Source organism: Trachypithecus francoisi, unplaced genomic scaffold, assembly GCF_009764315.1.
Source record: "Trachypithecus francoisi isolate TF-2019V2 unplaced genomic scaffold, Tfra_2.0 Lachesis_group19, whole genome shotgun sequence".
Taxonomy (NCBI): Eukaryota; Metazoa; Chordata; class Mammalia; order Primates; family Cercopithecidae; genus Trachypithecus; species Trachypithecus francoisi.
In genome coordinates this window covers 954,575-969,504 of record NW_022681464.1, presented here as the reverse complement: position 1 = coordinate 969,504, position 14,930 = coordinate 954,575, and the positions used below count along the sequence as shown (strand labels likewise).

Here is a 14,930-nt window from a genome sequence, read left to right as displayed (position 1 = left end):
TGAGACTTCCAAGTGAACAATGTTAGTAGGAGAATTGACACTAAATGACTGAAGCTCAGGATGAAGATATAAATTTGGGAATCATTAACATATGGATGATAACTGAAGCCATGGGAATGAGTGAACTCACCCATGGAGGGTTTACATACAAAAAGGAATGCATAGAATTCCCTGGGGAACCTCAACATTTTAAAAGACAGATAGAGAAAGAAGAACCTAAGAAGGGGATTGAGCAAAAAAAGTATGGAGGAAAACCAAGAAAGTGCAGAGTCAAAGAATGAAAGCGAATGTTTCAGAAAGAGGGGTAGTCATATTGTTTAATGTTAAAGCAGGGCAAGAAATTTAAAGACAGCAACTTGTCCATTCAGTTTAACAAGGAAAATCAGCAATCCTGATAAGAACAGTTTCAGTGAGAACAAAAGCTATTATTTCAGAGATATCAACATACAAGTAAGAGGTAAAGCAGATAGTAAACACACACACAATGCCAAGAAGTTTGACTTTAACAAGAAAAGAAAGAGAACAAATGCTAAAAGGGGAGCAGTGAAGTGGATAATTTTTTTAAGATGGGTTGGATTTGAATACATTTAAATGCTTTGAGAAGAAGCCAGTTTAGAGACAGGTTGAAGATAAAAGGTAAGTGACATATTCTATTGGATGGGGTCTCTGAGAAGGAAGGAGGAAGTGTATCTGCAGAGTACACGTGTTGGAATTAGCTTTAGGCCACCAGGAGATACCTTTAAGTTCAGTTCTGATGGGTAATATAAAAGCTACTCCCTAGTTTAAAAAGCTCTAAACGTTTCTTATGTTCAAAATTTAACACAAATGCCTCAGTCTACTTAACTTTATATTTATATTTATTGAAATAAATATAAATTTAAAATAAAATACTCTTTTAAATTACTGAATTACTCCCCCCCACCCGCAAAAAAAGAAAAGAACTAGTAATAGTCAGAGCTATAGAAAGGAGTCCCCAACCCCCAGGCCACAGACAGGTAGCGGTCCGTGGCCTGTTAGGAGCTGGGCAGCACAGCAGGAGCAGGAGGTAAGCATTACCGCCTGGGCTCCACCTCCTGTCCAATCAGAGGCAGCATTAAATTCTCATGGGGCACGAACCCTATTGTGATCTGCGCATGTGAAGGATCTAGGTTGCATGCTCCTTATAAAAATCTAATGCCCAATGATCTGAAGTGTAATGGTTTCATCCCAAAACCCCTCCCCCTCACCTGGTCCATGGAAAAATTGTCTTCCACAAAACCAGTCCCTGGTGCCAAAAAGGTTGGGGACTGCTGCTACAGAAGGTAAGCTGAAACTGGAAAGTATATAACTTCTTGATAGTCTTTTAATTTGGTACAACCCTTTGGAATCAATTTGCTGGTATGTATCAAAAATGTAAACATTCACTGGATTCTGGGAATCCAGCCCAAGGAAACATTATAAAATATTGTTACACAACATTTTTTACATTTTAAAAATATGTCCAGCATACGTTTCATGCCTTTTCTAAAGATTTCCTCAAGCCTCCTAGCAACAGTAACCTCACTTTTCTTAAACACCTATAGCACTTGCTTGTACTACTCTACTATTCCTTTGGCACTTTGTATATGGCATCTTCCCAACAGTACCCAGAGTAATATTTTTAAGTGTTATAGGACACATCGTCTATTTTCTCTGCTGAGGCAGTCAATTTTTCTGTCCAGAGCAAAGGAATATATCCACTATGAGACTGTGTGCTTTAACTTATCTGTTTGTCAATCATTAAGAACATTATAATGAGACTACACTAGAAATAACTGTTAGAGATTAGAAACAAGAAAATGTTGCTAGAATGCCTGAAATAGTAACCCTCTGGGTTTTAGCAATTGAAAGTTGAACTATTTCATACACTTTTCATACACAGTGACTTTAAACGGCACATTTAAAAAAATTATCTTCAACCAGGAAAGTTTCTTCTAATACATTTTAAAACATTCCTTCTAAAAGAAAAGGCTGGCTTCTAGAGAAGTAGGTAAAGGAAAGTTTCATATCTTTGCAAGAGGAATTGGCAAAATGAAATAAAAGAAAAAAAAATCTAAGATCAAGTGAAAGATTCAAATCTGCTTCTTTACTGTTAAACAATTACTCCTACAAAAAAGTGAATATTCTGTAAGAAATGTAATTAATATTCAAAGACTGTCAAAAACACAAAAGCCTTTTATCCCTGTATAATCTAATAATTAAAAGGAAGAAGTAATAGTTCAAAGATGAAGCTTCTTAGGTTTGACGCTAAAAGAGAAAAAGAAGGAATCAAGAGACCAGATAGTATCAAAGATGACAGCAGCAAAGAAATAAGAAACAGAAATGGTAGTTCTTCATATTATAAAGGGGGTAAACTAGGAAAGGCATTGTTACCAGCAAAAATTACAACTCAATTACACTAAAAAGATCTTGAGATGTGTTTTATGCATCTAACTGAATAAGGATATTTCAGTGATTACTGTTTGGGATAATAGTCTGGTAATTGGCAGAGTTCCCTCCTCCCCACTACAGGGGTCTTTTTAATCTAAAGAAAAGACAAGCAATCATCAAATACACTGATGCTACATACAAAGATGGCTGGCTACTACCCTATTATAACTAGGTTTTACAAATTCCATCACTACCTTATAATTTTAATTATAAGTAGAAATCACTGAATTCTGTTTAATGCTTTTCTTTACATACCCTAATTTGCACTTTTAAAGTTAAGGCATTTTCAAGGAATCAATACACTAAAAATTCATAATTTATACATTTTATAGAATTCAAATTAGGCTGCCATATAAATGACCTGGGCATAGGATGTTGGTTATAAAAGACAGAATTATTATTTTTAATGATTGCTTCTCATCTAAATTAAACATTTCAGATCTTTCACAGTAAAGCCTAGTTAATATTCAGAAGCCTAATCCTAGTTATAGGCTTCAAAATTCAACACTTTAAAAGGAATTACAATATCATTATCTTGAACATCATATTAAAAGAATGTGATATAAAGAATAAAAACATTTATATCTATGGGAACCTCAAAAATAGAAACCTCATATTCTAATCCGTTTACTCTATGATAAAAATAACTTCTCCAATTGGAATATTTGGCAATTTATATTACCAACCGAATTCAATGAATCTAAGTAATGGGTAGCAAAATTGGAAGAATCATTTTTGCCTATGTATATTTTGCCAACGATCTCCTCAATTACAATAGCTGATTAGCAGTCATCTGCCATATGTATATCAAAATAGAATTAAAACTAACATCTTTCCTTTACTAACAAACTGAATCTAAACTGCTAAACTGGAAAACTTGGGATAACAGATCATGATTTTTAAAACATTAACATGAAAATTGTCTTTTTACTATTTTCCCATATTCTGCCCAGTGCACAGTCCTATTGGTGAGACAGTGGTCAAATATTACCTCACTTCTTACACTGAAGATAAAGAAAGAGGAAAGACAACTAATGTCTTAGCACAATCAAAAGCATCCAGCAAAAATTGTCAGGTACCATAAGGATAAAGTAAAAAACAGCCAAAGCTTTTGGAGAAGTGGCCTGCTAAATAATTTTAAACACTTCCTGTCTATGCAAGCTAAAAGGAAGATTAAACCCTCAAAAGATCTGGGTTGAAATGACATAAGTTTTTTGGGGAGAGATGGAGGAGATGGAACTTAGGTTTTTGGACACATACCTTTCATTTGAGAATAATCTCATACACCATAATAAAAGAAGGAAAACTTAAAACTATTCAACATACCAACGAACAAGGAGCAACTAGTCTGGTTATTTCAACTTTAAAACTGTAAGTTACCAGTATCTCTATAGCCAGATAAACACCTAGTAAAAAATTACCAGAGTTTTTTAAAACTGTGACTGAATTTAGGTGCAGAAAATAATTAAATTACTGTTAAAATGGACAGAATTTGCTAATCAGTTGATCTTTAAATAAAACATTTGGGTTTATAGACTATATTGAGAATGATTTGGCAAAGAAAAGATGAGGATCAAATCTATTCAATACTATCTAATCTCATAAAGAACTCAAATTTCCAACGTGGAATGATATTATTAATTAAAGATTACATTCCACCTTCTTTATCTTTCAGAATTTTTGAAGCAAATCTGTTTTACCCAATTACATACTTTCAAAATTTTCCATTAATAAATATCTTTGTGGGGAAATGATTTTTAAATCACCAAAAAGTCAAAGGACAAGATGTTCAAGACTTTAGATAGTATCTGAGAAAGAATACAACCAGGGAATGGCTTTATCAAGGTGGACAAAGTTCAGAATGCCAGAATTCCTTCCCTGTTGTAATAAATATACTGCAACTTCCTGTGGTTTTGTGACTATCACTGGGTGTGGTAGTAAAACAGAAGGGAAAAGCCTCATACAGAAAGCTGAATGGCCCAAAGAAAACCTAAGTGGTGACAAGAGCCTAAAGGCACATGCAGGTACGCATCTTTTATGTTGGATGTGATACACTTACATGGCCCCTGTTGAATCTCTTGGGGACCAACAGTAAAGCAAGTTTAGAACTTCAAATCTTGAGACATCTATAGCAAGATGCTGATCCAATGTGGCTCCAAATATCTTCTGTTTTCCTGGCTCACCTGAAGAGGAAAAAACACTACAGAGGATGTGGGAACTGAATTTCTTTATGTAGTTTCTTCTAGAGCAACTGTCTGAAAGTTTTGGCCCAATCCTTTATGAAGTCTGGAGATGAGACACTTGAAGGACTAGTGAAAAACAAAATTCAAATGAAAAGGTGGAGTGAGACATCTAAAAGGGGAATATGAGAGCAAAAGATAACCGTCGTAGGTAAATCAGTGTTTCTAATCCTTAGCTGGACTCAGGTGGGAGGAGGCAGAGAAAGGAGAGAAAAAAACGCACAGATGTTTCTCCCTCCACTCCCTCACCCCAATTGCTACTAAAAATTCATGAACTACCTAGGCTTTTTGACCACAATTAGGGAGTGAATAAGCAAGGTTACATGGAAGGTTTAAGCATTTTGTCCAGTCTCCCTCCCCGGGCTATATGGCATTAATAGGCAGCAGGGAGGCCTTTCAGGTAATGCTTTTTTTCTAAGAAAAGATTCTAGTGGAATACAGCTTGAAGCAATAAAGAAAGAGAAAAATAAATTGAATTTATACAAAAATGGAAGTCACAGGACAATATACCAGATTGACAAAGTTTATCTAATTCTGTTTTCAAAAGGGGTGGGACAGATTTCACAAAATAAGAAATCAGAATAAAAAGTAGTCTTAGCTTCCAAATAATAGAAAATATTTTTAAACTAAGCAACACAAACTACATGCTTCATTCTTCTATGAAATATTATCCTTGGAAAGATAATCTTTAAAAAACTAAGATTAGCAGAACCAAGTCTGATGTATATTACCACACGAAAAGCATAAAAATTTAGTCCATATTATGAATTAGATTCATTCTTAATTAACTTCTTAAATATTTTCTTAAAAATATTTTACCTAAATTTTGCATACTCCAGCATTCATGTAATAGCCTAGGACATAAAACAATTTTCTTTCCAAATACACTCCATTTTAGCCAGAATTTATTTGAATTATGTCTGGTAAAAATACCAGCATTTTTCTGAAAAATAAGATTGGAGAAAGAATTAGATCCTTACCTGACGTGGCTGTTCATTCATTCGTTGAGGGTCTGATTTCACTTTATTACTAGGATGATTTGTGACTTTGGTTACCGGTTGTTTGAAAATTGATGCTGTTTGTCTGATTGGCAATGTTGTATTCAAGTCTGGTTTACCCTGTGAATATAAATTTATTTTTATTTAAAATTATATAAACACAAGCAGACGACTTCTTACAAATTCAGTATCTATTACTTTAAATCAAATTATTCCAAACTTCTCAGTCTATCGCAGCATTTTGAATACTCTAAAGTACATTTTAAGCACCTAATACGTGACACATGTATGACGTTTCCTCGAAATAAATGAAAAACTTTTTGTAGACTTTTTTTTTTTTTCTTTTGAGACGGAGTCTCGGTCTGTCGCCCATGCTGGAGTGCGGCTCACTGCAAGCTCCGCCTCCCGGGTTTACGCCATTCTCCTGCCTCAGCCTCCCGAGTGGCTGGAACTACAGGCGCCCGCCACCAGCCCAGCTAATTTTTTGTATTTTTAGTAGAGACGGGGTTTCACCGTATCAGCCAGATGGTCTCTATCTCCTGACCTCGTGATCCGCCCGCCTCAGCCTCCCAAAGCGCTGGGATTACAGGTGTGAGCCACCACACCTGGCCAAGAACTTTAAGGATAACAATCAGGATAGCAACCATTTCTACATTCTGAGAATGGAGGGAAATATTGGCATACTTGGGCATTAAAATATAAACAACCTGATCAGCAATTAGGAGGCCAGACTTACATAAAACCACATAAATTAACCTTTTATATAAAAATAGGTAAGTAGAAATGGTAGTTCTAATTCCAGTAAACAGAACTCAATTTAGAAAAATGTGATGTTCCTTATTTTTAATATACAGTAGGTCTTTGAATAATGTCGTTTTGTTCAATGTCATTTTGTTATAACAATGATGAGAAAAAAATAATCCATTCCCAGCCTAAGCCCATCTGTGTGACGTTGGCATGTTCTCCCCAGGTCTGAGTTTTCTCTGTGTACTCCTGTTTCCTCCCACATCCCAAAGATGAGTGCGCTTTAGGTTCAGTGGTGCATCCATATGGTCCCAGCCTGAGGGAGCGTGAGTGCAACCTGTGATGGGAAGGGGTCCTGTCCAGGGTAGGGTACCAGGGACCCTGAGTTGCTGGGAGAGGCTCTGGCCACCCACGACTCTGAACTGGAATCAATGGGTGAATAATAATCTTGTTTATATTAATCTTTCTTAAATGTGTGGAGAGCTCACATTAATTTCAATGTTTATCATTAGAAGTGTTTTGGTCTTTATTTAGAAGTTTGGGATGTTTTGTGACCAGAAATATGCCACAGGAACTTAATTTTTGTTTATATCAATTAGCCTAGAGTAAATATGTTTCATTACACATCATATGGCTAAAAGTCAGTTTCTGAGAACCTATCAACAACATTAAGTGAGGACTTACTGAATATTATATTTAATACTTTTAAAGGAGACTTAACACTGAAGCTTCGTAAAGCCACATAACTTATTTACCTAGTTTTAATCAATCAATCAATAAAATCTAAGATGTGTTCCAATGAGGTCAAATGTGACCAGAATTGCTATTAATTTGCAATATTCTTAACAAGAAAGAAAAGGGAGAAAACACAATTACTGTTTTCTGAGATTCTGGCAAAAAAGATGAAGTTACGTGTACCTGAAAACAAAATACATCTGATATATTTTTGATATTTACAGGATATTTGATGAACTTTACTACTACCCCACATAGAAACTGTAATGTCAACTTCCATGCTCCAAAACAGGGCCTCTCAAACCTGAGCATGCATCAGAATCACCCAGAGGGCTTGTTAAAACACAGATGACTGAGTCTCACCCCTGGCACTGGGCTTTCGGCAGGTCTGAGATAGGGCCTAGGAATATCTAGTTCTATTAAGGTCTCAGGTGTTATCGATGCTGCTATGCCCGGGACCACACCTGGAGAAGCACAGCTCTACAACAAAGATTGCAACTTGATCACAGGTGGATCAAATCCAACCCAGAGATGAGTGTTCATTTTTTAGTGCCTTTAATAAATTAAGTCAGCACCTAAAAATCTAGAGTTTTCATATAAAATCCAGAATTCTAGCTTCTCTTAAAAACTGAAAGATCTAGAAATACCGGACTTGATTTGGCAACAATAGGCTGTGACTGGTTAGAAATGGCTGTCCAGTAGTGGCCTCAGGGTCTCCTGTTGCAACATTCCTCAACAACTCATATTTGCATTACCTGTCTGGGCCCTGTAGGCACTGAGTTTGTGACCTCTACTTGAAGAACATCAGCATGCCTAGAAAGATAAGCCTCACAATAATCTGACAACTATTACAATTACAGTATCCTTTAGATCCACTATTAAATGTGTCCTCACCTCTACACCTCCCCACACAACACAGCCCTCCTCTTTGTTTTTATTGGGCAATCCTGTCATTCCTTTATCTCATTTTTCCCCCAGTGTCTCCGCTTACCTTTAAAAGATATACTCATCTTACATGACTCTAACAGTATTATTTCTAAGGTATTTAGCTTTAACTTTATGGATTATCAAAAAATATATAAAATGTACAAATTTGGCTGACAAGCTGCAAAGTAACCACTTAGGTTGCCAACTCTACAAAGTGTGAGGCTCAGGAGTATGCATTTTAAATGCTCTCCTGGTCATTCTGTGATGCAAAGAAAGTTTGAACACCTCTGATTTATGACATCTAGACTATTTGGAGGCCCTAAATAAAGTCATCCAACCTATTAATGACAACAGGCAATATTCAGTCCTTAAGCAGCTTCACACATAAATGCTTAGAGGGAACTTCTTGTCACTAATTAGGTATAATCAATATGTATCACTAAATGATACCTTGTTTGGCTTTTAATGTTTTTGTTTTTGAGACGGAGTCTTGCTCTGTCACCAGGCTGGAGTGTGGTGGCGTGATCTTGGTTCACTGCAACCTCCATCTCCTGGGTTCAAGAGATTCTCCTGCCTCAGCCTTCTGAGTAGCTGGGACTACAGGCACACACCACCACACCCAGCTAATTTTTGTATTTTTAGTAGAGACAGGGTTTTACCATGTTGGCCAGCATGGTCTCGATCTCTTGACCTCGTGATCTGCTTGCCTCAGCCTCCCAAAGTGCTGGGATTACAGATGCAAGCCACTGCGCCTGGACTTTGTTCTTAATAAAGAATGATATACTCTGCTGGTATTAGAACAAAGGTGGCATCACGTGTCTACTTAGTAGACACACAGAAGTATTTGCAACTGTCTGCATGAGTAAACATATTCAAACCTCTGAGATTCTCATTGTTACCAAGGATGACTGGAGGCAGCAGGAACTACTCTAAACTGTTTTAAACTATGAATCCTGAATCCATGAAGACTGAAAGGAAGCATGGAATATGTCAAACTATTGATGCTATTGATGCTACACTGGTAAGATGGACGTTTTTCCATTCACTTATGTTTCTGTGCAATAAAAAAAATTAAAAGAAAAGCCTGGCTAAAATACTTAAGATACACAACTAACTTCCATTGTCTAATGAGACAGTTCATTCCCCACTGGTACAGAATGAGACATTATTCAAAATATGCTGCATTATTCTTCACTCAATCTTATTTTGGCTTTTAGGATTTTTTCTCCTTTTAACTGGCCTAGAAGCTCTGACAAGAGAAAGAATGTCTTTTAGTTTTCTAAAACAGTATCACATGAAGCTAAGTAATCTGTAAAGCTGGACTAACTAGTTTTCCCAGAAACCGTCAATTCTATTACCTCTATCCTGAGGACTGCCCTGAGTCACTATTAATTTATGCCCAGTTGTGTGTCTGAGTTTTTCTACAGTTTAGTTTAGAATCTAAAGGACCAATCTACCATCAACTTCGGAGTTAAAAGCCAGACACTTTTTTATGGGACAAGATTAAAGCTTTTATGTATACGCAATCTTCTTATAACTTCAATATAAGACAAAGTGAAGCGGAAATTCTTTGTTACAAAATTAAACTGGCAAACACATTCTAATATCAGAACTAAGTTTCCAACTTTTGAAAAATCTATGTACAGACTAGTCCTCAAATCAAAATGTAATAAATTTTATAATGTGTATATTAGGCTGAAAGTATTGTTCTTGAGGATCTATTTTATCCCCCTAGTTGCAGGGAGGAACATAAAATAAATCTTTATTTTTAAAAATTTTACTTCCTCTTTCCAATAAGTATCTGAGATATATCATTTGTACATTCCCAAAGGACAAAATACACAAAAATTAATTTTTAAAAACAGAAAATCAAGGACAAGGAAAAAACAGATATCCGTTTGAAAAGATCAGTAGTGATACTAGAGCTGAGCATCAAATGTGGATCTGAATTTTCAAGGGGCCTGGGCAGAGAGAGAAACATTCAATTACACAGATATCATGGTCAGAAAGGAGGACACATACCAAGTAATGAGGAAAACAAAAAATGTCCAGGTATTAAATCTAGAAGAAAATCGATAAAGGCAATAAACTTCACAACAAATATTAAGCAGATTTCAAATGTTTTTTCTTTTTTAGTGACTTTCCATAAAAACCAAGAACATAAGACTTAAAGGACAAAATTATTGGCACCTAGGGCCTAATTATTGTATAACCTTCCAGTGATCTCACGTGATTAAGGATACAAGAGAATAAAGAGGCAAATGAAGAACATGTATCATAAGCCAGTGGTTGTCAATTAATTTTGTATTTCTACCCCTTATGAGAAATTTGAAAATATATATATACCCCACCTGCATTTTAAAGTCAGGAAGAATATTTCATATTTTAATGTAAACAGTTGCAAAGGATGCACTTACCAGAAGTAATTTAAATGCTAATACTTTAATAATGGACTGTTACATGTAACAGAATCTAAATGTACCCACCATTACCTATTTATATATGAACAGACTCTTCAATGGTTATACATTTTCATTCCCTTTGCTCTTTGAATAATTCCATTTCCAAAGTTATTTCTTATTTTAAACTTGATAATCTTTCACTGATCATTTATATATCATGAAATTATTTCACTTTCTGTGACCATAAAGCTTAGTGATAAAACAACAAATTTCTTTCAGTTTATTACAATTATTAGTATATATATGACCAAAATAAAGTATTACAATTTTTAGTACATAATTATATATATAAAAATTTATTTTGTATGTGTGTATATATATATGTAGCTTAATGAAAATAATTTTTAAAATAATTTTATATTCTCAAGTGTGTATTACTAATTGCTAGAATGGGACAAGCTATAGCATCAATTCTATTCCTAGTCTCCCTTTTTCATAAATGTAGCACTGAGAAATGTTGTTCACATAAATGAGTAGATAGAATGAATTTTATTCCAAGTCATTCAAATTCTCTGAACTCCTTTTGAGTTATAATGATAGAATGTAACAGTGAACCATCAAAAAAATTTAAAAAATCAGTCAACATCTACATAAAGTCCTCTACATTTTGCTGAAAGCAAATAATTGTGCTTGTGGAAAGAACTGACTGTTCCTGAGTCATTCGTGTTCTCAATCCAATATCTCATACTGTCCCTTTATGATATCAAACATTTTGTACCATGGTAATATTGCATATAAGTGAGAAGTATGCTGTTCTGTAAAATGGGAGGTTGACTATAAAGGAGAATTACAGAAAAAAATAATGTGTACTTCTATCACAGGTTACATTCTCAGATCAATTGAAGGAAAGAGTGTATATGGAATTTAAAGATATCAAAATGGATTCCTTTAAAGCCATCGATATCTATGAATATCATGTAAAGCCTCCACACAGCATAGCTTGAACACCAGGAACTTACACTATACAATACTGTAAACACCACTTTTTTTCAGTATGACTTTGAAACAAAGCTTTATGACAGTTCAAATTGTACATATTCTAGGGTCCAAGTCTAGCTCATTTTATCTTTAAAATTAACGCAAATTTTGCACTTTACCTTAAACATTAGCCATGTTTACAGTAAAAATGTTGCTCTACCTACCCAAAACGTTCAAAAAAAACTGACACTTCCAAGTATTATTCAAGTGTCATTTTAATTCTGTGGTTTTTGCATACACCACACACTCCCCCAAAAGATACTCCAATTTGAGAAGCAGAGACTGTATCTCTAAGGTCGGTTTCCTCATCTATAAATGAGAATAATAATAGCTACTGCATAAGATTCTTATAAAAATCAAATGAGATAATGCATGTTATGCTGCTGCTGCCACAAATGCAGCTTTCATTGAGTTGATCATTGAACAAATATTGAGTGCCTACTATGTGCCAGGCACTGACTGGACCATCTATATATAGTCATTTAAAAAAAAGAAAGAAATTCAGCCCTTAGTAAAACAAGTTTATAGCTTATAATATAGTCATGTTGGTACAAATTCTAAATAAATAGCAGTTATTTCTTTAACCCAAACAGGTTATTGAACATGCTATTAAAATTTAGAAATTTAACCTGTTAAAGTTTTCCCAGAAATAAAGGTGTCCCCTGGTTCAAACAAAGGTGTGCCTGAGTGATACCTTTAGATCAAATTAAGGCTATTCTCAAAAAGTAATTGGCGATTTGCTCGAGAATATATACAGTAGTCCATAGTTAATGTCTTTCCACAAAATCAAATGCCAACAATGGGAAGTGCCTTACAATTCTTCATAAGTTTTTAATATAATTCACATACCATAAAACTCATCATTTAAAATGTACAATTTAGTGGTTTCTAGTATATTCACTAATTTAGGCAACTTCATAGGTTTTTACAAAAAGTAAAGAAAAAATTATCTGGTACCCATGATGTTTACGCAGAAAATCCACTTAGTCTAATATCCTGTGTGGGGAACAAGATTTTTTTAAAGGCGATCAATGGCATATTAAAATATTAATAGGATGGATGGACTACACTTTGAGCTCATTAAAAAGGACTACACCTGTTCACAGAAGAATGATTACAGTTCATCAATGAAACAAGTTTTGAAGAGTTTTGCTTAAAAAATAACTTACTGGAGCTTTAGTTAATGTAAGGTCATTAACAGACATCACCAAAAATGCCAGAGTTTCAACCAGATATCCTAGAACAGTCCTACTCAAACTCAGATAGTTATTATATGGAATTAATCATCTCCTTTACTTCTCAGTTGGCATTAGCCATGTACACATCCTTGGGAGAATGATGGAAATAGTGACACAAATGGTTTTCTGTAGGGCGTAATTCTATTGCCAACCTGGAGCCTACAAGTTAGCTTAACTCTTCAGAACCTACAAAAGTTCTATTAACACCTGGGCATACTAAACAAAGCTTGTTAAAGTCATATCATGGACAACTCTGTCTCCAAATCTACCTTCATGATTATCACTATAGCCAAGTCCAGGCCCTCTCAAAAAGTTCTATCACACTCAGACACATTTGAAGCACAAGTTTATAATATAATAAAGCTAGTATCATACTGAACAAATCATTCTCATCAGCAAGCCCATTTGCTAACATGGCTAACATTCTTCTGTTCACTCTTTGCTTCCTAGCAATCTCTATCCAATCACTATCTACATGACTCAAATTAGCCAAAAGGATGGACCAGTATTATTAATAGCTAATAATCTGATTATCTTCATTAGCTAAAGAATATCAGCTAAATATCCTTTATGTATTAACTTACTAAAAATATTTCTGTATATGAGAAAAATTAGCTCTTTGAACAAGAGAACATGAATTAGTTCTACTGTCTTTTGCTACATCTTACCCTTTCTTCCTTTATTCATTCATTAAACCAGTACTGTCCAAGTCACCATCATCCCCACCTGGACAAATACAACAGCTTCCTAACTGGCCTCCAACTTTCACTTCTGTATCTCTGTTTTCCACACATAGTCAAAGCAGTCATATTTCTCCCTATATAAAATCCTCAGACAGCATTCTATACTATTCCTTATGCTGGCTGGCACAGCCCTATTACCAGGCTTGCCTACTTTAACGTCACCTAGTAATACTCCTCCACTCACTAAGCTCCAGCAAACCTGGCCTTTTTGTCTTCACATGATGAGTGCATCCTTCCTTACAGAATTTACACTGGCTACTCCCTCTATAGGGAAAGCGTCTCCTTCTGGTTTTTGTACAGAACCTCAAATGTTGAATATTTAAAATTGATTTTATTTACTCAAATAATTTCCCTAAAGTGACCTCAGTAAGTGGCACCTCTGTCTACTCACTTAATCTAAAAACCAAGAACTCACCCTTAAGTAGTCTTTTTCTGTTATGCTCTACACACAACTCATCAGCAAAACCAGTCAATTCTATTTTCAAAAGAGATTTAGAATCTGTCCACTTCTATCTCCACGGGCACATGTCTAGAGCATCATCATTATCATCATCAGCAGCAGCAGCAGCAGCATCCTACAACAGCTACTTGCTCCTCACTTCCACTTTTGATTTCAGCATCCAATTAGTAGAAACTTATATTCAACAGTGGCCCACACTTATCCCTTGGAGGGACTTTAGGGCCTAGAAATGCTAGACTCATCACCTACGACCTATTCATTCCCCTTCCCTGTCCCCAACTTTATCTACAGAAACCAGAAAAAACTCCGTTGAGCAAGACTTTAATAACTGACAAACAGGATATCAGTATCTTTGGCAACAATTTTACTTTCTCCATAGGTCAGGAATGTTGCTGGAATAAATGAAGTCTTTGTTTTCAGTTTGGATGGAGGAATCCTAGGAAGGTAGAAGCCAAGAGGCAGTTCTTACCACACTATAGGCCCTACCAGGAGCTGGTCATCAGAAGGGTCCTATCACAGGGCTCTGATTGTAGTGAACTGGCCATGAAGTACCTCAGGCAGAAATAAGTCAGTCCAGTACGGCATTACTTCAATAACTGCAAAATCCATAGTCAAACAAATGCCTATTCTGAGCTGCAGCAAGTGACCTGGCTCTTCACCTGCTCCCTCACATCTTCTGCCAAGCTCCTTCTCCTGCTTTTAAAAAAGTGGTTTTCAGTTACAGATTCCATTGAGAATTTGAGGAAAATAAACTCTCTCGGAGAGAAATGTACACAAGGCTGGATACTGTGGCTCACGCCTGTAATCCTAGCACTTTGTAAGCCAAGGCAGGTGGATCGCTTGAGCTCAGGAGTTTGAGACCAGCCTATGCAATATGGTGAAATCCTGTCACCACAAAAAATACAAAACGTCAACCAGGAGTGGTGGCCTGCACCTGTAGTCCCAGCTACTCAGGAG

The 14,930-nt window shown here is 35.6% G+C and overlaps 1 protein-coding gene across 1 annotated transcript in view; it reads right to left on the bottom strand.

Annotated features, from left to right (window-relative positions):
- The window catches only part of MBD2 (methyl-CpG binding domain protein 2), a 70,740-nt gene that overhangs the window by 29,598 nt on the left and 26,212 nt on the right, over positions 1-14,930 (bottom strand). The window contains exon 3 of the mRNA XM_033177693.1: positions 5,669-5,806. Coding sequence (XP_033033584.1) covers positions 5,669-5,806 — 138 coding nt within the window. The remainder of the gene's footprint in view (positions 1-5,668; positions 5,807-14,930) is intronic.